General features: G+C 41.5%; 1 protein-coding gene across 1 annotated transcript in view; it reads right to left on the reverse strand.

Moving 5' to 3' along the window:
• pdlim4 (PDZ and LIM domain 4) overlaps positions 1 to 26,263 on the reverse strand; it is a 41,082-nt gene extending 14,819 nt beyond the window's left edge. The window contains 3 exon segments of the mRNA XM_029448744.1: positions 8,061 to 8,142; positions 17,818 to 17,969; positions 25,948 to 26,263. Coding sequence (XP_029304604.1) covers positions 8,061 to 8,142; positions 17,818 to 17,969; positions 25,948 to 26,040 — 327 coding nt within the window. The 5' untranslated portion in view covers positions 26,041 to 26,263.
• Between the last annotated feature and the right edge of the window lie 1,056 nt (positions 26,264 to 27,319).

Genomic DNA, 27,319 nt, shown 5'->3' on the forward strand with positions numbered 1-27,319 from the left:
TACGGAGTCTTGTTGACATTACGGAGCATTTCCTGGTTTAGCCTTGAAGGAATTTTACATTGACAGTGATTTCAAAACTTCCTGTAGATTCTACTGTTATAAAATGAATCCATGAGGGGGAAAAGTATAAAATCTTCCGATTCATAATAGTTCTATAATACTGATAACTTGTCCCTCCTTCTATCTGCACTATGTTAGAGTTAAAGGACGACTGAAGATGTGGCCCTAGAGATGGATTTTACATTATACTTAAATTATTATTTCATTACTTTCAGCACCACTACTGATCAAAACATCTCCACTCTTCCTTTAAAAGAACATTCCGGTCATTTCTTAATGCATTAAAAGTGGAAAATATAATGGATTTTAATGTTTTGCTGCCCTGCTTTGATTAAAGTGCCCTTTTGAAGCGAGCCATCTTTTATTTCACAGCTCGATTCATATTACGTCTTTCATTTCCTGAGGAGAGTGCATGATGTTACACGCTCCTGCAGTGGCAGTAAAGACATTATATTTATGACTCCTAATGTGGAACAACATAACATGCAAAGGTAAAAATATATAGTGATAAAAGGGTCACAAAAATATTCCTTCTTGCTTTATTGACAAGATGGGAAATTGTCATGAAGAAGAAAATCAAGTCCATTCGATTTAAAATCGCCCCAAATCACAAATTAGTCACAAAGGGGCTGAGCAATCTGAAGCACAAACGACACCCTGTATCCTTAAACAATGGATTCAGATTTGGCACTCCTCTTGCCAGCTCTCACTAAGGTCTTCATCGTTATCTACCTGCAACAAGTCACATTTGGTGATACTTGTAATAACACTCTGAGAACACTTTTAGTGGACGTACGTACAATGAGGATTGCAATGCAGCCCGTTTTGCGGTTGCAGCGCTCTCGCCCACATGGGACAATAGTATCCAGGTTGAAAAATACAGAAGTTACTCTTGAACAGGAACCTAATGGCTAACCCAGAGGAAAGATGATGTACTTGCATACCCGAAAGGCTAATGTAGCCCTTAAAAAAAATGCTTCTTTAGGTATATTTCCCTTTTGTCAGCAACGATTGCTTGACATTATGTGAACACTTCAGCTGAACTGAACCCCCTCCTTTTGTCTTTCTTTCTCGTAACACTCGTTCCTCTCTGGCCTCACATACCTGCTGCAAAGATATTTGCTTTGGGTGGATGGCAGATTTATAAGGCAGCACATCTGGTGCTTGCCTTATAAAAATGCCAGTTTGGTAACATTCAGGACCGGTTAGTGCTTTCATGTTGCTCTAAAAAGGTATGGTGGCTTGGTTTCCTTTTATTACAAAAATCAGCTGTAAACCAACAGTCTCATTAAAAAGATTCATTCTACCTTTTCACGTCTGGACTACATATAGGTTTAATTGAGATGTTGTCTTAAGGTGACAGTCACGCTAATCTGGTGAATGTCTTATCCCTCTAATTCCCCTGGAAACCTTATCTTGTTTTCACAATGTAGTTAAAAGAGTTCAAAGTTAATATGAGCAGCATCAGTTTTATGTCCAACAGAAACTCAACAAGACTGTTGAAAAAGGCCATCTGTGAGATCATCTATTTCCTAATTTCTCTCTCTCTTGAGCATGGCTACTCTTTCCTTTTCTCCCAAATCTCGACTGCATTCCTCCTGGCTCAGACGAAGAGAAACTTCGAAAGGGGGAACAAAGACAAAAAAAGAAGAAGGTGTCGATCCTAACGCAGTAACTACTTATGAGAACCACCATTGTCTACTTCGATAAGCACATACATTCAGGCTGGGATCTGATTTGACTGACCTGTTTTACAATGGTAACCAAGCATGTCTAATGGTACAGGATGACCGGATGCTCTTATAAACTACATTTAACTGAGGTTCATTCAGCCAAGAGGTACTAAGTTCTTCCATTCATCAGCCTAAAAGTGACCCTGATTAATAAGTGCTTGAATCGGATATAAATGCAGTTTCAGCCATGGTACCTTAGGCAACAACCACAGTAGACAGACAGACGATAGGAGGAGCTGAGGAGGAGAAAAAGGTGGAGGACCTTAATTGAAATCATATGCCTGTCTCTAAGTGTGGACCGAGACCTCAGTCTGCCTGCCTCACCAGACACACATACACACATTCATGATAACACTCACACACACACACACACACACACACACACCACCTCCTTCTCTGCCTCCTGCATGGTTTAACCCCCTGGACCTTCGAAATTAAGCTTTCCACATGGCGCTCTGCACCACTAACCAAACACAAACCAGCCCTTTATGGCTCCCTAGGCCTGGCCCTGGGTGCCTCTCTGGAGGGACAGACAGACGGGCTAGAGAGGAGGTTGCAGAGAGCCGAGGTTGGGGGGTTGGGAGAAGAAAGACCAGAGTTTTTAAAGCTTCTGGCCATGAGCCTGTCTGAGAGGGAAACAATGCTCAAGGCAAGATGGATGTATTTAAAATGTGATGCATTTGATCAATTTCCTTTATTTAATAAAGCTATCGAGAAACTTTTACTTCCGTACTGACTGTGCCAAGTCACCACTGGGTTGAATTAAATTCTTTGTGAGGCAGCCAATTACAGCATTAGAATACAGCCTGAATTGTTCAGGTGAAAGAAATGTTACTTTTGATCATATTTTAGTTTGAGTTTGTTGTCAGTTAGTGAGCAGTTAGCTTGGGTTGCTAAGGCCAATACGTTCCCACAGTTTATTCAAAAGACATAATTGTATCTTTGACTCCTATCTTATAACTTTTTTTAAAACCACGTGTCTTTTGTGCAGTGGTTATACTTCTCGCTCTCAGTGGAAAGACAGTTATTCTAAATCTGAATGAGCGTGGTTGGCTGCAGTCTCTCTGGACCTTCTTACCCAAGCAGAGCGTGCTCTCAATGACCCAGTCCACCCCCCAGCATGCTGACAGCCAAGCGAAGCAGCGAGGGCTCCATTAGGAAAACCCAAAGACTGATTTGGACATTTCTGGGGATTACTGGCTGATTAGTGAACACAAACAACCAAATAAGTGGGGTCAGAGGTCTGTGATCTAAAAGGCCTGCTGTGTGAACGAATGTGGAGCTGCTATAAAGACTGGTCTAAGATTTCCTGGCAGGGGATAAAGTAGCAGTGGACCCAGTAAACATATTTTGGCAACCTATGAGAATTCTTTCAACTCTTTAATGGCCCCATATTGTTTTGAATTAAGGCTCGTTATGGTGTGAATGTTTATCCAGTGTTGCACAAAACCTTTCATTCCAACTGGCCTAGTTCACTATTCATCATTCCTCATCATGCATATGCATCTTTGACAAATTAAGTTTACAACTTATTACTAGAAAGCAAATGATTCGTAATGACAGATATTTGAAAGTAACTGTCTTGTTCCATTCATAAATCAAATTTGTATCATGCACACTTTTTTCTGCCTGAAGTCAAATTGAATTCCAAGTAGTGAAGGAATTAAGGTCTGTAAGTCATGCAAAGGCTCTGTCTGTCAGCTCCTATTAATGTTAGCTTGGAGAATTCACCTTCAGGTGCCAGCTCCAGGGCTACGGCTGGAAGCTTCAGTGACGTGTGATCCAGACCTCTCAGCTTCCGCATTGTGAGGCCTCATTCTTTCCACAAGGTCATAGTGCTTCGCCACAATAGCTATCACTTTAATAATAGGGTAGCCGCCATGAATGGCATTCTGATAGCACCAAGAAAAATACAGTTTGGCTTTAACATTGACCAACAGGCCCTTCCCACCTACTTGAAGCTGCCACGTAATTTAATGGAAGGAATTTTGAAAACCTGAAATGTCAGTAACTGGTGGTATCGCTCTACTTCTGCATAAAACTATTCCAAGAGCAGGACCGGCAGATGCACAATGAGATAACCATTTACAAGGCAGAGAGGCATTTTCTCTCCATAACAGTTTTTCTCATTGGAAAAAAGGTTCAGATTTCAGATACGTGATGAGATTTTGAAGTTGTTTTTTCACGAGATTATGTTTCAGTGATAATTCGCTTATTCGACCGCTAAAACCTTAAGACCGCTGATGAAAATATCAGATTAACAATCTGGATCAGATGAGGTCAGGAGCAACTAAACGACGACATGACAAAACTCTCACAGCAAAGGGTGTGATGGACTGACTCTGCTGTTTTGAGATTATAACCTGTAGTCATTCCCACCTCGTCACATACGGGCAGGGCACTTGGTCAGGGGCCCCTTAGAGTCACTTTCAACGCACTGTGAGCCCTACGGATAAATCTTGTCAGATCATTCAGTAGACTATTTTTAGCTTGATATTAACTTAACATCCTCTCTCTCAAGTGCATCCTATTAATTTGCATGACATTTGGAAGCTGTGCAAAGCATCTGATAACAACTAATGTGTCTTCCCAGAACTATACAGTGGAGTTTAAGTTCAAATTTGATTGTCAAACCAACACATGCACTTGCTGTTTTACTGACTGTATGACACCTCATCATGATCTCATACCCTTGTTATCAAATGATTTCTATTTCAGGATGTTGTGTGTGACATCCAGTAGTCTGTGGAAAGTATTGCCAAAGACATTAGCACATTTCTTAGCAAACACATCATACAGTTCCATAAAATTCCCCAAACTAATCAAAGAAACGCCCAAAAAGCAAAAACATCAACATGCTCGAGTCATACACTTACTTATATCCAACAATACAGCATTTCCTCATCGACTTTTATGAGTCTACCATGTTCCCAAGGTGAAAGGAAACACCTCATAGCTTCCATGTCTCACTTCCTGCTCAGTAGCTAACTCCGACAAGCGAGGCAGGAATTTCCAACATACCCAGTTGGTCAAGAACAAGGACTCCATGAATAAAAAAATGTCAAAAGGAAATGTTAAAGACAGAATGTCCTGAAAAATGCCGTCATTGGATTTGTAACTATTTGGGAGCTTTTTATTGGGCTCAAGTGGCAACATTTCTGCAGTAAAAGATATTGCAATATTCTTAGTTAATGGAGTCAATCTGCAGAGTAAAAACACCAATGAATGCCTGTGAAGGCCAGAAAAATGTGTGGTCATTTGTTTTCTTTATAGCTGAAGTGTCCTGGTATGCCTTAGTTCTCACCCTGCCAGCCAAAATGAGAGTCCTAATGTTGGAAGCCAAGTCACTTAGCTGTAGGTAAGTTATGGATGACTAGCACAATCATAAATTGTGTTGTCGTCCACTGATTTGATTCAGTAAATGTTCCTAATGTTGTTCAAACTTGCTCTTCATTGGAGTAGCTGCGGGCCAACAGTATCACATACTTCAGGATTTTGTTCAGCCAGTGGGAGAGAGGCCCCGGTGCATATATTGTTTCCATTGAGGAACAATTGGCATTGTTATGTGTCAGAGTAGAGAAAGAAAGAAAGAGCCTTGGTCTTTTATGTGACCCCAGGGAGCGGATATTTCCTCTTTTCATGCTCAGAAGAATCCACCTGAGCGTGACGATAAAGTGGCCCTGACTTGGCGGTTTCCAGCCGTCCAGGTTCTCTTCATTAAAAGAGACGCCAGGGAATATTTTTAGGCTTCAGTGAGGGAGAGAGGAAGGACTGGATAAGATGTTAAAGAGATACAATAGGCCAGACTCTGAGAGAAGACAGAATTGCTCCTCTCGTTTACCCACACACAAACCCCCCCCGTCATTCACGTCTGTTTGTACAAACAGTTGTTGCTGATGGATCCTCTCTCTCTCTCTCTCTCTCTCTCTCTCTCTCTCTGTCAGGTTTGGCAATTCCTTGTGGTAATCAAAGCAAGGCGAGAAGAAGACTGTTGCAGCAGAGGTCCTACCCCATTGGCTGGACATAGAAGGCTTGCTTGTTATAAGTGTATCAACATATGAATGAATACCTCATCTTCTGCTCATCCCTTGTTCTCCAATGTTTTTTGGAAAGCCATGGATAAATATGTTTGATCAGATTCTTATGTATGTATACAGTACCGTGTTGTAGGTGGCATGACATGCTCGTTTTTAGTTTTAATCATAACCAGAAACAAGTCATTTCTGTGTCTAAAAATTACTTTAATACTTAGCAGCACAGCATGTCAATTTACTGATTGGTAATTTCAGAATAAAGTCCCCATGGGAAGCTGCTGATATCCTTCCATCCTTCCTATCATGTGATGGGAATCCTACTCCAATGACTACAAACAACCCAGATGAATTACATACGCCGAAGCCTTTTTCACTTTCGTCTCTGCCACTGAAAACAATACTTTCCTGTAAGGCATCAAAAAGTCCCATTGATGGGTGGACAGATGGATTTCACTTAAGTTCTTTGTGTGTCCGGTCCACCCTTTTTTTAGACAAGGAGACCCTGCTACAGAGAGGGCTGAGAGACACATCAGTCCTGACTTCACAACTACCACAATACAATACTTGACAAATGGACACTCACATGAGCCACAATATGCTCATTGTCTGTCTGTTTCAATCACAAAGTCACACACACACACACACACACACACACACACACACACACACACACACACACACACACACACACACACACACACACACACACACACACACACACACACACACACACACACACACACACACACACACACACACACACACACACACACACACACACACACACACACACACACACACACACACACACACACACACACACACACACACACACACACACACACACACACACCTCTCTGTGCTCAGAAACCTGTTGGCTTGCCAGCACTGGAAAACTTGGAAAAGATCATCTGCTAGAGTTCATCATGCCTTGAATGTCCGTTTGGCAGCTCGTACAATTGGAGAACAATCAAGATACTATTTCAAAACCATTGCAGTGAACAGTGGGACGCATTATCTCATTTATAATCAAGTGAATGATAGTGTACATGCAATTTACGGATTGTTGTGCCCGTTTCCAAGGAGACTGTTTATGATATAAACAGAGTCAGAGGACTTGGGTCTCACACTCAGAGACCTGTACTTTTAAATTATGACCCCAGATGGGACTCATCCATACTCTTGTGGCTGATTCAGTACGTACCAAAAGGACGATAATCCAAAGCAGTACAAACCGGAGTTTAGATGAAATCAGCCCTGAGAAATATCCTGCTGAGTCACCACAAGCAGCCACCTTGTTTATTAAGGTGGCTGGTAGAAGTGTTTGTGTACAGCATTAAATATGAATAGTTAAGTAAAAAACTAGATTTTAATCTAAGAATTTGCTGTAGCTGATATCTCATCAAGAGTTACTGAACATTGAATGATCTGATTGGGTTTAAAGGATCTTTAAAGGGTTCTTTATGCATAGTCACTTAAACTATGGACACTAAATATAATTTATCCGTAGTTTTCTTTTCAAAATGTTATTACTGACCTTCTAATACCACTTGAGATTGAAGTTTATGGAGTTCCCATAGACAATGTTACATGCTTGTTGGAGCACTTAAATTAAATCAATTTACTTTTGGATTATGGGCCACATTTAGATTAATTCAGCAACTATGGCCCTTTAGATATTAACACAATTGTTTACATTTGTTTGAATTCCCTTCAACTCTGATTTGCGCCTCTGACCGGCTTCTTTTCAATAGCAATGCAAGCTAAGGCTCATGGGTATAGTATTTAGATACGTCCGCCATGCCTAACTGATCAACAAAACGAGGGTTGTCAGAAACGAAGTTAAAATAATTCAAACTAGTGGTATCCAGGAGAGTCACATGTTCCTATATTAAGTAGCGCCAATTTTTTTAATATATATATATATATATATATATATATATATAAAAATAAAAAACCTGCTTGTTTCAGCACTAGGCAACAGACAAATAATAATAAAATGGAGGTCATAGAGCCAACCAAAGACTTCACCATCTAATTTTACCGATAAGTTATTTATCACATTTGTGGTCTGGTGAGGAATTTGACCGAAATCCGAGCACTGAAACTCTGTGTTGGCAACATAAGAAATTCAAGCAGATCAGTTCTGACAGCATCCCAGTGGGTGTGAATTTAAATCTGAAAAAACCTTTGTTACTTGTGCTTCGATAAATCCAGAGTAAACAGTGGTTACCTGTGAGTCAGGCTCCATGTAAGGGCTTGTCTTGCCATCTTCACTAAGTGTTGGCGACCACACTCTGTCTCCTGATCCCGACCTGAAAGACAATACCCATGAGAGAAAGAGAGAGAGTCAGATAATTCACCCAAGTGTTGAAGCATGTAGTCGTTTCTGCTGACAAGTATCAATTTTTCTCTGCTGACAGGTTTTCCAGAGAAGATCCAGTGAATAAAATTTAATTATTTCTGACAGGAAATGTTTGAAAAGAAACTGGGAAAAAAAGTGAAAGCGAAGACATTATTCACTTAAATCCTCTTAGAATGACTGTCAGCTGAGAAAGATAATGACTTTAGCTTCACATATTTTATTATTTTTTTTATCCAATTTTTATTGAGATTCAGGATACGCATTTAGTGTCACACGATATCCCACTAAATGCTGTACGCTTTAAGTGCCAAAACACTCACATAGCTGCAGTTAACAAATCATATACTGCACTGGTAGCTTCGTAAGTGTGTGCACGTGTGTGCGCATGTGGATTTGTACATTTGGCAGGTATTCACATTAGGAATGGGATACAGCTCATTCTGGCATCGTCCCACTAGGAAGATAAAATCATCATCACATCATAACTCCACTATATGGGTTAGTATCCAGTTTTTGGAAAAACACATTGCATTTTGAGCCATGGGTTTTTAAAAAGTAGTGATAACTGAATTACTGATATCTGAGCCTCCCCCCCCCCCCCCCCCTCCCTTTCAGATTACAAGTAATTGACCCCAGTTGCATTTCCTTACAAGAAACTACATGACTTACTGCAATGATAAAACCCATTATTTACAGCACTGCTGAATTGGCCTACTGTGCATGCATAAGCAGGGACCCACATCGCTTATTTCCAAAGAATTCAATGCTTTGATGAAATTAATGGTGTGCAATTTATTTCTCAGGCTGATAAAACATCGTGATTAGTCTCCAATGGCATCACTCAACGGTTCACTTGCAATCCTCTTTCACTTTCAAGTTATGTGTTGAAAAAAAATAAAAAAGATCTGAGGGGAATTCTTTGGTCCTACGAGTTGGGAGGTTTCTGTTGCCATGGTGTTGGCTGTTCAGTGGGAAAGCATCCAACTTCCAAGAGGGTAACACCAGGACATCATGCAGAATAACTAAAAGGACACCGCGTGTTTCTGTGTGCGCTTCTCCTCACCCATCTGCCCTCTATTCTTTCACACCTCCATCCAAATCTAAATAATAACTGCAAGTGCGTGTGCATGGAGCCGTCAACCCCACAGATAGGGAGAGTTGACGTCTAAAGAGTTGAGGTCATCAGGCGGCAGCTGGCACGGCGTTGGCTGAGCTGAGGCAATGCTTCAGATATGAACCATGGCGGTGTTGCTATCAAGGACGCTCTTATGAGGCGGCGAGTGTCTGGTGGACTGCGTAGGATGGCGCGCCCCTCCCCCGCCGGAAAGTGAAAAAGCCATCATGTTTTCCGATTGTTTTGCTGGTTACCGCACAAACAGCCTATTGAAACGAGTCAAAGTTCAGTCTGAAGTGGCCTATTTGAATTGACATTTTGGAAGTGCAAGACAGAACCATAGAATTTAGCATCCATCCATAATAATTGAGATGTAAACGGCGTTGCGTGGGTGGAAACTGTGAGAGGCAGATCAGCTAGGGATTTACAGCGTTGAAGTGTCAGTCTGAAGAGGGATGTCAGTTATGTACTTGAAATAATATATTACACTTTAAACACGACTGTTAGGACTCTTGGTTGTTATTACAGTAAGTAGGCTTCATGCTTACAATTGAATGTCACACTTCAAATATTGAGCAATGGACATAATCTGCTTCCTATATAAATGTGTTGTTACATAAGTAGCAGCACAGAAACAATCTGTTGCTGGTCAGGGGAAATTAACTGTGTTGTTATTTACCGTTTATCACTTAGGCGTGATCAAGATCCTGCTGTTGCTACTTCTTTTTCTATACCTCTTCTTTCTCTCCTCGTTTTACATTTATAATTCACCCTGATCCAAGGTAACGTAGCCTGAGCAGGTAAAATTCCCTCCTAACCTAGAATTACCTTTTCAAATGTGATGATAAATTACGATTCTTCACTTCCACCCCCTCTGTCGAGCTGCACTTTTGTGAATAGGTGATTCATTTCAGACTCATTCCTTAAACTCCATCTTTGATTTTCTCCCACCATCTGCTATTACTGCGTTGATCAATGATTGAATACAGACAAATGGAAAGAAAAGTGGAAGAAAAAGAACGCATTTCTAAAATATAGATGATCCACATCCTCATCTTGGAGACCAATATGTTAAGTTACTTGGTTTTTGTTTTCAAATGGCCACAGATTGTTTGATATTCCTCATTCATACAGGAACTTAAAAAGCAAGAAACTTATTTTTTTAAAACACATAATATTGACAGACCCTAAACGTACTGTTAGAATTATAAAAGGAAGGAAAAGAAAAAGGAAGTCAGCCAGAGAAGTCTGAATATGGTAAGAGACAAAAGAAAGGGGAAAAAACACATGCAGGAACGGAAGAGAAAGAAGAAAGTCTCAGGTCACCAGGACGGCTTTCCTATTCTTTCCTTTGGTAATATTTTCCCTTGCCTGACCTCTCCCTGTCAGGTTTAATTTCCTGATTGGGAATATCTGTTTTTTTAAGCGGTGGATGAGTTTACTTTGGCCGTACAGGATCACCATGTTTGAGGAGGAGCACGAGACAGACGGCTATAAAACCAAGTGCCCTCAAATTAAGATGCGGCCGATCGTGGAACATTTCAGGGTTCACCGAAGAGTCTTGCCCTGTTGCCTCGCTCTGTCAAAACCATCAGAAAAAGGACGGTTTTCAACTCTATAATACATCAGACGTGACTGGAGAAGTTCCTCTGTTATTTTGTAATGTGAGTCTACAAAAGAGTCTCAATGCTTTCTCCCCCGGGGATTAAAGGAAGACAATCACCTTTTAAAGAGGAGGTATTGGGGTCTAATCTGCAGACCTGAGGGGGGGGGGTCACTTTGAAAGATCTGCATCTGGGTGATGACGAGATGAATGCAAGAGTGCAAAAGGGAGGGAGGTTTGTGGTTTCTCCCATCCTCCCTTTCTGTAACACAGACACTCAAACTCTATTGATGTTGCACCACACAAAAGGGGCCTCGGGAGAGTGTGAGATGAATGATGCGATGATGGGATGAAGGAGGGGAAGGCAGCGATGCTGGTAGCAGAGTGGCATGTGTGTGTGTGAGTTTCTTTTTGTCTTTGTCCCAGTTGGAGTCCTGTGTTCCTTTGGTCCCATGCAGCCTCGTGCATAATTCCTCAACTGTGAGTCACAGGTCCGTGAGTCAAAGCGAGGCAGCAGGGGCAAATCCTCCAGAGGTCTGACTGTGTCTTTTCTCTGACTCCTCCTGAATCCTCTGCCCGGTGTTTTGATTTGATTTTGAATGGTTGATCCAAATCCAAATAACCTACTGTACAAATACTGCCCTTTAAAAAAGCAAAAACTGCTTGTATCCTGATCAGCACATTATACTGTGGTCTACATTTCTAATGTGACACAATAGCCTCAACTCAAAGGTCCACCTACTAGCTTTTTCAGAGCTTTTGATCAGTCAGTAGACGCCGGAGAAAGCTCAAGTAGGCCATTTCCCTTCAACGCCATCGTCCAACTGAGACAGGGCTTCTGGTATCATACAACCGCCTATCATCACTCGACCAGCCTTTTACACTTACGTAACCTAAGTGTAAAACACTCCAGTTTCAGTCACTGATGAAGACTTTCAGATGCAGTTGAAAGCGTGGGAAAAGCTGGTTAGCCAGAAGTACGAGATCCTAAGACTAAGCAGGACTTCGTTCAAGCCTGAACCTAATCCTAGATTATTTTTTCACAGTAAGTACAATTGAAACAAGGACAGCAGGGTGTCCTTACTTCACAAGAACAAGACACACAGCCAGAGTAACACACACAGCTCAGGCATCATGACTAATTTCTCAGCACATTTAACTTGCCACCCCAGCAGGACTCTTTCCGAACAGCCTGACCAGCGGTGGAAACACATCCAAACCACCATCATCTGTCTCTCAGGCCTCTGCGACCACATGGCAATAAACTCTGGCAGAAGAAGGGAAACAGCAGGGAGGCGAAGGCAGGTTGGAAGAGCGAGAGATAAAGAGATATAAAAAGAAGAAATAAAAAGAAGAAATAGTGGATTAGTGACGCATGAATTAGGTGTGGAGAGGGCGATGGCAAGATGGTACATAGAGGTCATGGACGATGAGGAAGTTGAAGGAAGAGTATAAAAAGAAGAACAAGGAGAATATGGAGGAGAAAGGTTTCTTCCACAGCTGGTTCATATATTAAAAGACTGTTTCGGTCTGAACATTTTAAAGCCAAGCAAAGCAGACATGACACACACCAATATAGGCCTTGTGTGTCTGTCCAGTTCCTCTGACATTACAGTGAACTTGGATGGTGTGCATGTGTGGCGGGGGTGGCGGACATTTTTCCTCCTCAGCGAGATGACACAGCTCTATTTGATCACTGATGCCAGAAACTAACAAAACTAGCAAGGGTGTTTCACCTCACAATGGAGCGTTGACAGGCCTGAATCAGTGGGGAGGCCTGATGGAAACGGAAAGCTGTGGTAAAGAGGTGGTGACCTAAGAGCAATTTATTTTCAGTTTCCTTGTTCTTGTCTTGCTTTCTCTATTTTCTCATGTGTTCTTTCCTTTCATCTCACCAATTCATTTGCTTCCTTTATTCTCTAACCTTTCTCCTCACTTAGCTTAGCAAACATAAAACCAAAGATCCACCCAAGAACAAAGAAACAACCCATTATTGGTAATGTCTTGTACGTTTGGTTTCTGCATCAATTTTCTTCTTTGGTGGTATATAAAGTAGACGGGATGGAAATCTGAATAAATGACTATAAACATAATGAATGAAGTTGCTTCTGGGGCACTAGGGCTTGCTGAATAGTTAAATAAGTATGACAATGACGTGAATCATTTGCAATTGCAGTTATAGTCACCAAATCTCAACACAACTGAAGACCAATCACAGAGTAGTTTTAGTTTTGTCTTTTATGTGGTCCCCAGAAAGAATAGTTGTTACTGCAGTAATAACTGGGGATCCTAAATAAAGAATAAAGACAGTTCTCCTTACAATAGTCATAGGAGCACCAAACGAGGGAATATCTTTTCAAACATTGTTGGAGAACTAATTATCTTTAGTTGTTGGACAAATGTCTCTGCCAAATGTCATGGTTGCCAAGATATTTCACTCAAAACCACAAATGTGAACCTCATGGTGGAGCTAGAGGGAAAGGTCAGGGGATCGCCAAAGTCACTAGGAATCATAATGTGGAAATCACGTATGTCTCTACAAAATTTGGTGATAATCCATCAAAGAATTGTTGAGATATGAGTCTGGACCAAAGTTTGTGGCCAGACCAACTGACACTGCCATCCCTGGAGCCATACCATTAGCATAGCTAAAACTAGCGCAACTATTTACAACTAATGTTGTCCCAAAAAAAGAGCAATAGCTTATACAATTTGAAAATGTCATATCAAACTGTTAAGAGTATGTACTCTAGTCTTCTTATCCTCAGTTCACCAGATAGTAATGCAGCAACAAGATGTGTTTTGATTGAGTACATGACATAAAACTCAACTGAACGTAGGTAGTAGCTTTGAAAGTTTTCCTGGGGTTACTGAAAGATATTTTTGGAACTATTTCTATCGGCAGTAAAAGTAGACAAGACAACACAGTTAATCACACACAAAAGGAAATATTCTGGCAAAGATTATTGACAAATATATGAGCGTTTAAAAGGTTGAATTTTCCTTTGATGACCACATTCTTTTAGGAAAAAACAACTTCAGCAGCCGGTCGAATTTTCATGAAGCCTCTTTATTTCGTCCTCGGCTTTCACAAGCTTCCCGGGGCACCAACCTCTGATGCAGAGCACTTTTCAAAATGCTCCGTAATATGAATTATGAAAAATGGGAGTTTATAAGACTTTACAAAGAAACATTCTTGTGTTATACAAGACCTCAAGCTCAGATGCATCCAGTGTACTGTAATTTTGGTTCACAGCAGACGTGTAGACTCATATATTTGTCTATCGGCAGCAACACAAAATTATAGGTCTGCTGTTTTTCCCTCTACGACTCTGTGACTGTTCAGAGTAGTTTATGGCCTAGTATTTTAATGGAGGGCTGAGAACTGGTGACCTCTAAAATATTATTCTCTCGTGAGTCAATGTGAGTTTTTTGAGTCGCTCCCAATTTGTTTTCTCTTTTTTTGGACTCCAAAATCCATGGATGTAATTTAATAATCCTTAGTTATTCCTGTAGCACGCAAGTGAGGAGTGTTTCCAATAAAACCTCAAAATACCGTACCCATCTTTTACATATGAACATGACATCCCCATTGTCTGGATAATTAAAGCTTGGACAGAGAACAGACTGTCATGTGTTTTCTGAGAGAACCTTTTCCAGGCTATAAAAAGGTTGAAGCCTACCAAACATTTGCTTTGTATTGTGCCTTTTTTTATTTCACCATTGTCATTTTCATTTGGTTGTTAATTAGTAGCAGCCAAAACTGTGACCTATTTTGTCCTGTTGATGAAGTTTGCGCTAATGCACGTGGCTTTATTTTTGTTTTCCTGCTCAGTCATAGTGACCGTTGCTGTATATTAGCCAAACTTCCTGTGCAGCCTTTTCCTGGGAGAAAGCTACCTCACACTAGATGTTAAGGACACCATATGTAACGCTTTAATCATCTGGCAAAAGACTGAAAAGAATTGGAAAACATGGGTATGAGACTTAACTCACACCAAGCCTTGATTTATATTTTCCTTGGAAGAGTGTGCGAAAAAGTCTCCGCCCTTCATCTCTTTTTTCCAAAAAAGTCCAGCAGGGATATTCTATTAATATTTGCTTTACTTCAAAACTTGTGGTGACGCATGTCCTCTATCTCAGGGAGAGAAATTCAACTCTTGCTTCACTGTGTTGTCTGTGTAATTGAATTTCCAGCAATGCACCCAGCAGAAAATGTTGGCTGTAAAAACAGCATTCGAGGCAGAGAAGAGGCCATGTGGATTCCTCACTTGGTCTCTTTGATTCACCGTTCCTCTACTTGGCTTCAACTTCCTCCCTCGGTCTTGGTCTCTTGTCTTTCCCTCTGTCCACCGTTGTTATTTGTCTCATATTCCCCACTTTCTTTCAGCCATTCCTTTATTATACACTTATTAGTCTGCTTATACCTTCATATCCATTTTTGAATTCTCTTTTTTCTTGAACCCCTGTTGCCCTGTGTTCCCTGCCCTTCACCAGCAGTTCATTTTATTAACTCTGTGCTCTGGAGCCAAAGGTGCATGCCTATCTCTCAGACACGCCTTACCCTCCTCCTGTCCAGCAGCAGGGCAGTTCCTGACTGTAATTATTCCAGCAATATACTGCGGAAAGGTCACATACCAGCGGATGGCCTTGTTCTCCTTCTGCTGTGCTGCTATCTCATCAGTTTCGATGGCAAATGAAGGGGGGTTGATCAACAGCATGACTAGTGTCTGGTGGTTTACTTGTGGTTATCATTTTTTAATCACACTGAATTACATTCTCTAATATGTCTTCAACAACTTTGACTACTTAAAGAAACATTCAGGCTGAATTTGGATACATTAGGCTGCAAGAGTTTAAGTGAGGGAGTTGCCTTTTGTTCATGCAGCTGCAGAGGAGTTCCCCCGATCTGAATACTACTTTATGCATCCTTAAATAAATTTACTATCCCTATGTGGACAAACCACTTAACTCTCAGCAGCTCAGCTTGATCATTTGGACGGATGGCTTCTTCTAAATTCTGTGGAAAAGGAACGGCTGTTGCATGCTAAAGTGCATACTATGAAGCACAAACACAGTGCAAAGAGAGAGAGCGAGAGAGAAACGAGCTTCTCTGTCTGAATTTGTAGTTCCTGCATGTGTGAATCTTCGCTTATCTGACAGGTCCGATTACTCCGAGATTGATTCTTATTTCCACCGCATCTGCAAGTCAATTTCATGCTCCAAATCGTTACAGGAGAGAGACTGTGTTGTCCGCTGCCCTAAAAAGGAGAGAGCTGAAGCACCAGTTGGCAGTTGTCGCTTGTAACTGAGGCTGAAACCACACAGTGTTCTTCATCTGAGAGGACGGGATTCAGAGTTTGCCAGATTTGCTGTGCACTTTCCAGTATGCTGGCTACCCTAACCATCTAATAGAAATGTGGGAAGCAACTGACATTTCAGTTTTTCCTTGGTTATGCCCCATCTCCCCCCCCTCTCTCTTTGTCATTAACTGTTTAGATGGATGATTTCCGCTTGGCTATGTTGACAGAAACATGTTGCTTCTGTCCTCCGCTTAAGGCCAAATCGTCCATCCTCACTTGCTCAGCCTAAAAAATGATTGAGGAGTTGAAGGTAATTTTCCACCTCATGAACCGGTTCAATGCACAATATCGACCTGTGAAGTTCATTTCAAAAGGTCAATGTCTGACTCACTGTATGCATAAGCCTCATTGACTTTGACGGCGCGCTATAGGAGCACAGAGTCGATCATTTAAAGTGTCGTAAACCTGTCATCTGTCCGTATGACTCAACTGTGCCAAGCTGAGCGGACCCACCAGAAATAGTAACAATGTGTTTCTGGACAAGAGGCAGTAAATTACCTTTGTCATACAAAATGACTCAAGTTTTTTAACTCAATTTACTTAATGAGCCTAAAAGCATAAACCATAAGCAGGCTCTGCTTATGGTTAAAAAAGTGATGACTGATTAGCAAGTGACTAATGTGTGTAACATTCCCTGATTTCCCCAATTATTCTGAACGTCATGATTCCCATCAGTCATACTCTGTGGAAAATTGGCTGAATATACAGTTTGACACATAATCTGAAGACGCAAGTAAACATAAAGTAAACTACATTCTAATGACGTAGTCAATCATGCAGGGTAGCTATAGCTCGTAAAAACGATGGTTATTAAGATTTTTATAAACAAATATAGTACATGTGCATTTGGGCTTTTTCCGTTTCCGTTTCTGTGCGTGTGCGTGTGTGTGTGTGTGTGTGTGTGTGTGTGTACAGGTTTGTTGGTCAGTGCCTTCCAAAACGTCCCATATGATTATTACAACAATTGATTTTTACTCCACATTCTTTTTCCTAGTTAAAACCTACATTACCCACAATGCAATTCAACAGATAGTTTGGGGGTGTTATGCTAGCAGCGGCTAGTTTAGCCTTGAGCCGATAGCCTCAAGCAGAAATAAAGAGCGGGCTACATGTCTGTTAATCTCACCTATTTCCAAATCCGAAACCCAGATTTATTTTTGTTTCTGACTTTTAGTCCTCGGCCCCAACAGACAGTGACTCAAATGACGTCTCTTGAGGTCATTTATCAGATTTATCAAACTCAAACTCGTTCAAAAGCAACAAAAGGCTTTATACTACTTTTTTCACAAACACAGTAGTACTCCCCAAGAACAGTAGACAGACTTTGATGTGCACAAATCAGTGGAATTCCTTTTTAAGGCAATTGAAGAAAGATCTTGATCATAATTCAAATCAACCAAATATGATGCTGGTGCTCCATCCACATCATGCTAGCATGAGCACAAGAGGTTGCTGTCAGGACAATCTAAACATACTGTAGATCGTTCTAAGGGTTTGATCAGATGACCGATGCTCTCTGGTCAGGACAGTCTCGTGTTTCCATACCTGCTGATGTTGAGTGTGAGCTGCTGAGTGCAGGTTTTGATCCTGTTCTGAGCCTCCATGTGTGTCATGAGCTCTGTGCTGTCGCCATTGATAGCCAAGATGGTGTCGCCTGGACACAGGTCCCCTTGGGCTGCCTTGCTGCCTGGTGTTATCTGAAGAACACACACCACACACACACACACACACAGACACACAGAGCGATCCAAGCACACCCAAGAAAAGAAAAGAAAGAGCCGTTATAAGTGGTGTCAAACTGTCAGTAAGGAAAGACAAAAAGAAAGAAAGAAAAAGAGTATTAGCATGGGAGTGTCAACACTGAGGCTAAATTCAACAAAAGCATTTTGATTTATGAAATATTGCCTTGGGCAGCACTTTAGGTTTATATTTTCAAAAGCAAGCAGCGACACTTAGAAGTGAGAGGCCACTCAAGAGTTTGGAGGTGGTGAAATATTCGGAAAGAACTGAAACATTTTCACACGCCTGGTCTTTTGAAATTCAGTAAAAAAAAAAAACAACAATGTGAAATGTTATGATCACTCAGCAATTGCTTCAGACTAAACCCTTGGTGGATAATTTCAAGTGCAGGAGCTACTTTGAACAGAGTTTGCATGTATGAACCTTGAAGCTTAACAACGGTAATGTTGGATTAATTTGCAAACATCTGCTCAATATGTTCTTGGAGCTTTTCATGATTTGTAACTTGGACCGTTTTGATCTTGTAAAACATATATCTACATCGCTTTAATTTAGAAGATTATCTTTGAGCCGCTGGACAGTGAGCAGGTTCCTTTCTGTGATTTCTCATTCCAGAAACACACACACACACACACACACACACACACACCAGTCTGTGGACATTTGAGCCCCACAGGGAGGAACAGGGAAGGTGGGTATGGTAATGTTTTACCTTCATAGAAACACTAAGTCACACACACACACACACACACACACACACACACACACACACACACACACACACACACACACACACACACACACACACACACACACCACACACACACACACACACACACACACACACACACACACACACACACACACACACACACACACACACACACACACACACACACACACACACACACACACACACACACACACACACACTTTGCTTTAAAAAAATATTTTGATTATCACATTTGCAGATTCATTTTCCACAACAACAGATTATTTTACATTTATTGTTTCATTTTCCAGCAAAAAGGCTAAAAATGACCTGTATCCATAAATACACAGGGGACAGACGATTGAGGATGATGTTCCTGTTAATGAATCTCTAACATTTCAAGTGTCAGTGATTAATCTTTGTCCCGTCTTTGACCCGAAAACATCTTGTAAAGCCCATTACCTTGACAGCTGCGCAGTTAAGATGTATCGTTTCTGGAACGGTGAAACCTTGGGTTGAAATAACACTTACTTCTCTCACAGACATTAATAATCCTGGAAACATTAAGATATGAGTGTCTGGAATGATCAACAGAACTCATATAGAGAAAGAGGATCTGTTTGTGCAAGACACGCAGCCTCGCTAACTGGGAAGAGCCTTTTAAGAGCAAAGGCTCACAAGTTCACGCTCCATCAAGCACTAATAGCTGAGTCGTGTGGCTCAGATGTGGAATTCCTAAATTTAAAGCCTCTGACCGCCCAAATGTCCCTGACTCAGTTCCGGTAAACTGAGAGGTCAGGGGCTTGTGGGAAATGTGTGTAAATCACGGGGCAAGTAAACTCACTTCACTCGTGTACTGCAGGAATTGCCATTGTTGACGGTCAATAACTGCAGGTTATAGTTTACCCTCACTTGTGAGAATGCATTTTAAATGTGTGTGTGTGTGTGTGTCTGGTCTGTGTCATAGTGGACCGAAGTTCATGCCCCCCCCCAACACACACACACACACACACACACACACACACACACAAACACACTGAGTAATATCACCCCAGGGTCAGACCATGAATAGTGCATAAATCTCACTCACACACACAAACACGCACACACACACGCACACACACACACACACACACACACACACACACACTGGTATGCCAAGTGCTACAATGGCATGACTGAGGTCGTCACTGGAGGACAAAACATTCCTGTCTGCAAGGAAATGTAAGGAGGTAGAGTTACGTGGTTCACATAATCATAATCTGCTATATTTACACGGCGGATGTAGAGTGATGTAATAGCTTAACTCGACAGAGCTTTAAAGTAGGTTTTTACTTCATGGCATGGGTAAGTGGCTTTGAAGACCATACAAACTTATTATTTATTTATTTTTTATAAATCCTTAACGTTTTATTTTAGTCTTCTTACTCACATGAAACCACCGGTGGTAACACAATCTGAGCGATCCACTTCTACTGGCTTCATGTTGTTGGACAAAATGAGAATACAACTCAAAAATTAGAGCCGACAGTCGTCTGGGATAATGAAGAGTTATAGAGGTAAGGCAGGAGGAGGGAACTAAAGCTGTTGTGAATGAATGTGAAGTGCTTTCTAGGCCACGGTGGGTGTGGAAGGGAAGAAATGATCCAACTTTACTACTTAATGTAAGATCATATGGTATGAATCCAAAACCACTTTTTAAAATGCAGCAGATATTCATGGCATTTCCTAAAAAAAAACAGCAAAGAGCAACTTTGTTGTTCAATAATATAAATCAATCTTGCTGCTGACAATTAAATCGCTCAATTTACTCAATTGTGATAAGGCCGCATTAGATGTGACCACGGTGGATTTGATGGTGATGGTGCAGAAAGGAACTTCACTGGTTGTTGGGCAATCCAAAACAGTCACACTGTTTCCATAAGGGTCCGCTCCATATATAGTGACAAAGTTAATTGCTAACAGATAGAGCGGTTAGCAAATGACAGCCTCATGTCACACAGAGTCATCATGTGGCGCGCTGAGGCCTGATGAATGTAAGCTGTGAGTGCGGTTTCACTGCGGGCGCTCGTGTTTTTTCTGTTTGTTTGAGCATGAAAGAGAGACAAGCAAAGAAAGAACGAATGCCTGTGAATGTCTGTGTGAGTGTATGTAGGAGTACTGGATGTGATGACGCTGCATTGAAGCCGCCGCCTCAGGGCAAAGTATTCAGTCATGTCATCGTTGTTTGTGTCTGATAGCGAAGCCGTACAAATCAGGAAGGTGAATACTCCCTAGTTTCTGGTCTGCATAGACACCTTTAAATTAGTTCAATAACTCTCTTTGGGTTAGTAGAAACTCAATAAGTCACAAAGCTGCAGACTAACACGTTTTTATGCAAGACAAACGGTCACTTCCAAATGTTTTCCTCATGCATGTAAATCCCAGAGAGAAGCTTTCTGCTGGGCGGGAGCGCCGAGTCGCACGTCTCAGCAACACTGAGAATAATCGCTGGCATCGTGTCAAAAGCCTTTGTTTGCTTGTTGGACCTGCGATAACCATAACCATGGATATGACCTTGGTGACGCTCTGGAAAGCCATTACATAGCCTGGGGTGTGAGGTTCTGACTGAAACAATGAGGCTGAACCTGCCAAGATCAGCTGATGATTAAATATGTGGGGTTTAATGAGAACACAAGCAAATGCTAGGTTCACTGTAATGCATGTGCACATGTCTAGAATGAGCATGATATTACACGGCAATAAAAAAGTGCGTCTCTTGCACGTGGGATCTGCTTTCCCGGAGGAGCTTCTTGTACGTCTTTCTCATCATTTCATGCTTCAATATGTTTGGCATGACCATGAGAGCGTATCATGTTTAAGATACTTGGCAGTCCTCGCAGCGAATACATCGAAACAAACACGCGTCTGTGGATGTGCAAGTTGGCGAAGACGGCATGAAAGCTCGCAAGGAAAAGCACATAATTCAAAACTCGCTTCCTACAGAGAGAGAAAATATCGTGGAACTGCAGGGCGCCGCACTTAATGTAATAAAAACACTTGCTGTTTTCCACATGGTCTTAATATTTAAGTGTATCTGTAAAACACATTTCCATGTTAGCATCAATCACAGAGACTCAGTTACACACTTCAGATAACAATACGAGCAGGACAAGTTCAGCAACGACTCAAGGCTTCGCATTGTTCTCCCGCACAGTCGGCTTCAGGACGGCGTCACTGACAACAGGAAGTTCTTGGAGAGCGCCATCTGTTATCTTTTGCTCAGTGTGTTGTGGAGATGCAGCTCGTAGCATCTATAATTCTAGGCTGGAGAAAAAGAGCAGCCGGAGTGAAGCCTTAAGCCGACTATTATAACCAGCAGCGTCAAGAGAAACAACCCATGTGGCTTTAGGTCACATGTCCTGGCTCTGGTATGCGGCGGAGTTAGGCGGACGTACACAGAGAGATGAGAGGGTACAGAGGACACCGAGTTCATTGGACGTATAAACTGCTGATGCAGTCGGAGATAAAAAAAGTTCATTCTTTCTTTTAATTCATGCGCTGCCATTCCAATGCCCTTGTGAAATCAGCTTAACAAACACCGAACGATATCGGGTTTTTCTCTTAACTCTATCAAATTGAGATGACAAGGATTTTATTGATTCGACATGACTGTGACTTTCTCTAAAATCGCTTGCCTTCATTTCTTAAAGAAAAGATTAAGATGGAGCCCAGTTTATTCTACTCTGATAATGTATCAGTTTGTCTGAGGGTAGACTTTGATCCCGTTCAGATGGAAAACAAAAAGATATATAAAAGCAGTAAAATAATATAAAGCTGATTACTTTATTACTTTATTACTAAATTGTGGGGATTTGCTTCTTTTCTTTGTCTTGTGTGATAATAAACTAAATAATCGAGGAAAAAAATCTATTTGAAGAAATCATAAATAATTTATAGATGTGAGGAGTTGTTGCTTTTCTCTGCTTTATAGGATCATAAACTTTGAGTTTGGACTGTAAGTTGCCCAAAACCAGCACTTTGAAGATTTCACCTTGGGTATTTGGGATGGACATTTTGCCCTTAAGTTGATATTTCATGAATTAAATGATAAATCAAATATTTACAAACGTGTCAAGAAAGTTTCCCGTGCAAAATAACCCTCTACATGCGAGAACAGTAGTTGTCTGAAAGCTGCGCAGACCATTTCCCATCATGCATGGACAGACCGGACAGACCACACAGTATAAAACAGTGATTCTGTGCACCGCTCGGGTCATTATTTACCCGACACGCAGTTGTGAATTCCCCTCCAGAAGACGGACAAGCGTCCTGCGTCACCTTCTGCCTAGACATCAGTTGGACACAGATTCCCAAAAGGGCTCACACCACAGCTGCCATATCCAACGTGTCCTCTCTAAATACTTCAGCAGTTACATCATTGTTTTTGTTATGTTTGTGTTTCTCTGCCACTTGTTCTCTCTCTCGCATGCACATAACACCTTTTAACCACCTACCACTGCACACACACACACACACACAGCAAATGTTTTCAGAGTCAAGTAGACACGTCATTAACTGGCTGGAGTCTTAACGGGCTGGCAGGGGACTAATGGGCTTATCCTGGAACATTATCACCTTTAGGGGAAACGCAGCTGCTGCCATCAAAACTTGTTTTCTGGTATTTACAACTTTCACCGTCGCCAAGTGCAGGTGTTTCATTCACTTTTATATAACGACATGGACAAAGAAGGGAGGAGATCTGTCAATCATGCAAAGTAGAGGTTTGATTGGAAGGGTTACGTCTCAAACTCAAACGCGAAGACGAGGTCTAGCATTTAGGTCTGGTGTTAAACCTTACCTTCTCTAGTTATACAGAGCACAACAGACTATGTTACAACCTTCAGAGAGTGGTGGCTTTAAGTAGCTTTTACATGATACTTAAATGACCCCCGAAGAGGCATTTCGGATACATAAACTATCCTCCTCTCAAACACATTCTCTCTCCATCCATGTATCTCTTTCTGTGTCACCATTCAACACGTTGTAATTGCCGTCTTGGGCATGCACTGTACAGCAAGAATGCAGCGAGCATGTGATGAATAGCAAGTTCAGGAGATACTCCAGTGTATCAGCCGCAATGAATCACACCGGGCCTCAAACTCAGACCAGCTCCCATGGTGAGGCGAGAGGATTCCTTTCCCACCATTTCCCATTTTTCACTTCTCCCTGAATTTTATTGTGATTTATTGACTGCTGTAAACCAGCATATTAGACACCAGGACAAAACAATTATCAAGTTTGGCCAATAAAACACATTTTGTGTTGTCAGCTGATTTCTCCGAGCATGTGACTTCAATTGGACACTAAACTGCTCAGTAATGTCTGGTTGAAAGAGAAGTCTTCAGGAGGTAGTGTAATGCTGGGTCTCACTGCCAAAACACTGTGTGTATTAATGCCAGTGACATTACATATTTTGTTAACTATGCTTGCATTTCACCAGCTGTTTCCTTCTCTAATTCAAGCCAACATTTAGGAATTAGTCGAAACTCCCATTTAACCTCGCAAGCATCAATTCCAAGTCAGCGTTGGTTTTTATTGCCATTCTTTGTACGCAACTGTCTGTAAAATGTAACCTGTAATTATTTTTACCGATGCCATCATCGCTAAAATACACAATGCGAAGACTTCCTTCTGCATGCCATGGTCTCCACATTGACAAGTATGCGCAGACATAGCAAAATTCAGAAATTGTTAAATCACTATTTAAAAAGGGAACTCGCCTGCTGTACAAACGTAAGAAGTTTGTAAGGTATGCACCCAAGAAAATCTGAGATGCCTCGAAGCAAGCAACATTTTGACTTTAAATTCAGCATGAAACACAAGAGAGCTGCAATAGCCTGCAGTGTAGAGGTTTCATTTTTTCCTAATTATTCTGGGCTTGGGAATGGTCTCTGTTGGAAACTCTACTCTGTGCACATAGAGACAAACTCAAACATAAAGATCAAGCATGAAGTCAGTGATCTAGCCACAGAAATTTCTCAAGTTGCAAAATTCAGTGATTTGGAGAAGCAAAGGTGCCAACTAAGCAAGCAAGTGACTCTCTGTTGTTGAAACCAGAAGCCTTGCACACACTGTGAGTCAAAGTATGCCTCACCATTGCATCACAAACTGTTTCAAAGGATGCAGTGGTAGGTTTAAACACAGAGAGCACTTTAGGTGACCTTCAGGGATTGTCTACTTCTCTCAAAGACGTTAATCGCCCGCCGTAAATCTAAAAATGACACGTCTAGTTTGAAGTGCGAGGGCCCTGTAGTTAAAGGGTCTGTTTGGGGCTGGTGGTACAGCTGAGCACAACACCTGGAATCCCTCAGCAGCACCAATAAGCTCTGATGAAAAACAAATGTCAGCACCCCCTGCCCCCCTTTCTCCTTCTGCAAGCCCTGCAGCAGGTCCTGGCTGTGTTTACCCTGGCCGGGATGAACTATTGGCTACTGCCAGATCCTCTGCCAGCATACTCTCTCCTTGACCCATATTCTGAGGATAAGGAAAGTTCATGAAGACTATTTTTACTACTCGCTACTACTTCCACTGGTAAAATGAACAAGTATTAATTAAATAACACATATAATATTACAGTAATCATGACCATATTGCCATGTCCAGCATCCGTTTAAAAATAGCCTCTCTGACTAAAAACTGAGGTCAGATATTTGGAAAAATAACTTTAAAATGGAATTATTTCCACACTAACTTTGTATTTCATTTATTTGATATTGATAGTTGTATTCACATTTTGAAACACCCTTTTTTTTTTTTAACTACCATATTGTGTTTTTTCCTCGCTTCTATTGAGGCGGATAGTGAAAGCTTATAATTTATGGTCTGCCAATTGCAATGCCTCACTAAATTGTACTGGCAACTTTAGCTGCCAGGAATTAGACGGCACCGTCTGTCAGCTTTTAGAGTAAAGCTCCTGTTCATACTGCTATAGTGATAATAGACCAGGGCGACTTCTTATTCAAGATTAATTAATTGGGTAAAGTATTCTAGGTTGACTCGGTTACTCGAACTTCCCATACATGTTTTTTTTTTATTGTTTACTGTCAGTATAAATCTAAATGATTGTAATCGGGAGGATCACCACGCTTTCTAATATAGAAACAGTCCTGCAAAGCTTTGCGCACGTCTCAATGAATGGACACACACCGAAGCAACACACAGACAGCAAAGTGTCTACATACCCTGGAGATGGTTAACGGTGTGCTGAAATCACGTCCACCCACCAGTCGAAAACCCCAAGGAGAGGGTCCCTTTAGTGTCACGGTCTGGCTCATGTTTTTTGCAATATAGACTGCGAGAAGGGGGGAAACGGACAGATGACAGGCGGAGAGGGGAAATATCCGCGGTTCCTCGATATAGCGCGCGGGTAACAAAAAGGCAACGTGAAGTAGCACGAGTCCTCCACCTAGCTGCTAGGCAACGCTGTCCCGTCTGTGAAAACTTTCCTCCTCTCTTCTTGAATCAAGTTTAAATAACGAAGCCGCCTCTGACGCGAGATGACGGCCTGTCCTGCCCGCCTTCACCCGGTCTGCAGAGTGGGAGGGGACGGAGCACGAGGAGGTGGGTGGGGGGGACCGAGCCTGCAGAGTGTGCTGTGACATGTCAACTGTGAGTCACAAAAAGCAGCTTGTTGTTCAACACTGCAGGTATAAATTGTGGGGAACTATATTCAAGATATATTGTATTATCAGCTGAGTAGATGGGTGGTGTATGTATTTCTGTGTTCCCTAGTTATTTCCCTTCTCATCCTCTTGCAAGGTCAGTGAACACACAGGTACGGTTTATTTATCACTAACTTCTGTGATTAATAAGTTAATCAATAACTTATATTACAATACAAGAGAAACAGTTATATTCACACAGAGGTGACATATAAACAAACAGCATTTTTAGGTAATTGAAAAAGGAGCTTTTGTAAAACTCTGGCCACTCTTGTTTTGTTTTCAGTGCTGATGTGGGCACAGGAGGATCAAGGTTTTTGGCTTTTAACGTCAGAGTGTGCACCGTTATCTCCTTTTGTGGGGCATCACATAAGCATAAGTATGAATGGCGAATGTGGCCCAATAACCGTGCTAACAGTAGCCTACTATCTAGTTGTTTTTTTTAAAACAGTACTTATGTGGACTGATAATAAAGAATGGAAAAACCCTGGCTACAACAATACCTGTGTATATCTGGACTGAGCCCAGCGCTGCTTGGAGCTAAATGCTACTGTAATGTTGGTACTGCTAACATGCTCTCTATCCTTATGCTAACATTGATGTTTAACAGGTATAAGGTTTACCATGTTCACCAGAGTGTTAGCATAGCAACATTTCGCTAATCACAAAGTGCAGCTAAAGGCTGACGGGAATGTCATTCGTTTTGCAGGTCATAAATCAAAGTATTGGACAAATCCGATGATGCTGCTAAATGTAAAGTCGGAATCACCGAAGTTGTTACAATTCATCCCTAGGAGAACATGAACATCTGTGCCAGATTTCATGGCAGTCCAACAGTTGTCGAGACAATTTCACCAAAAAAACCAGCAGACCGACAGACCAACTTTGACAT

Source organism: Cottoperca gobio, chromosome 14 (genome assembly GCF_900634415.1).
Source record: "Cottoperca gobio chromosome 14, fCotGob3.1, whole genome shotgun sequence".
Taxonomy (NCBI): domain Eukaryota; kingdom Metazoa; phylum Chordata; class Actinopteri; order Perciformes; family Bovichtidae; genus Cottoperca; species Cottoperca gobio.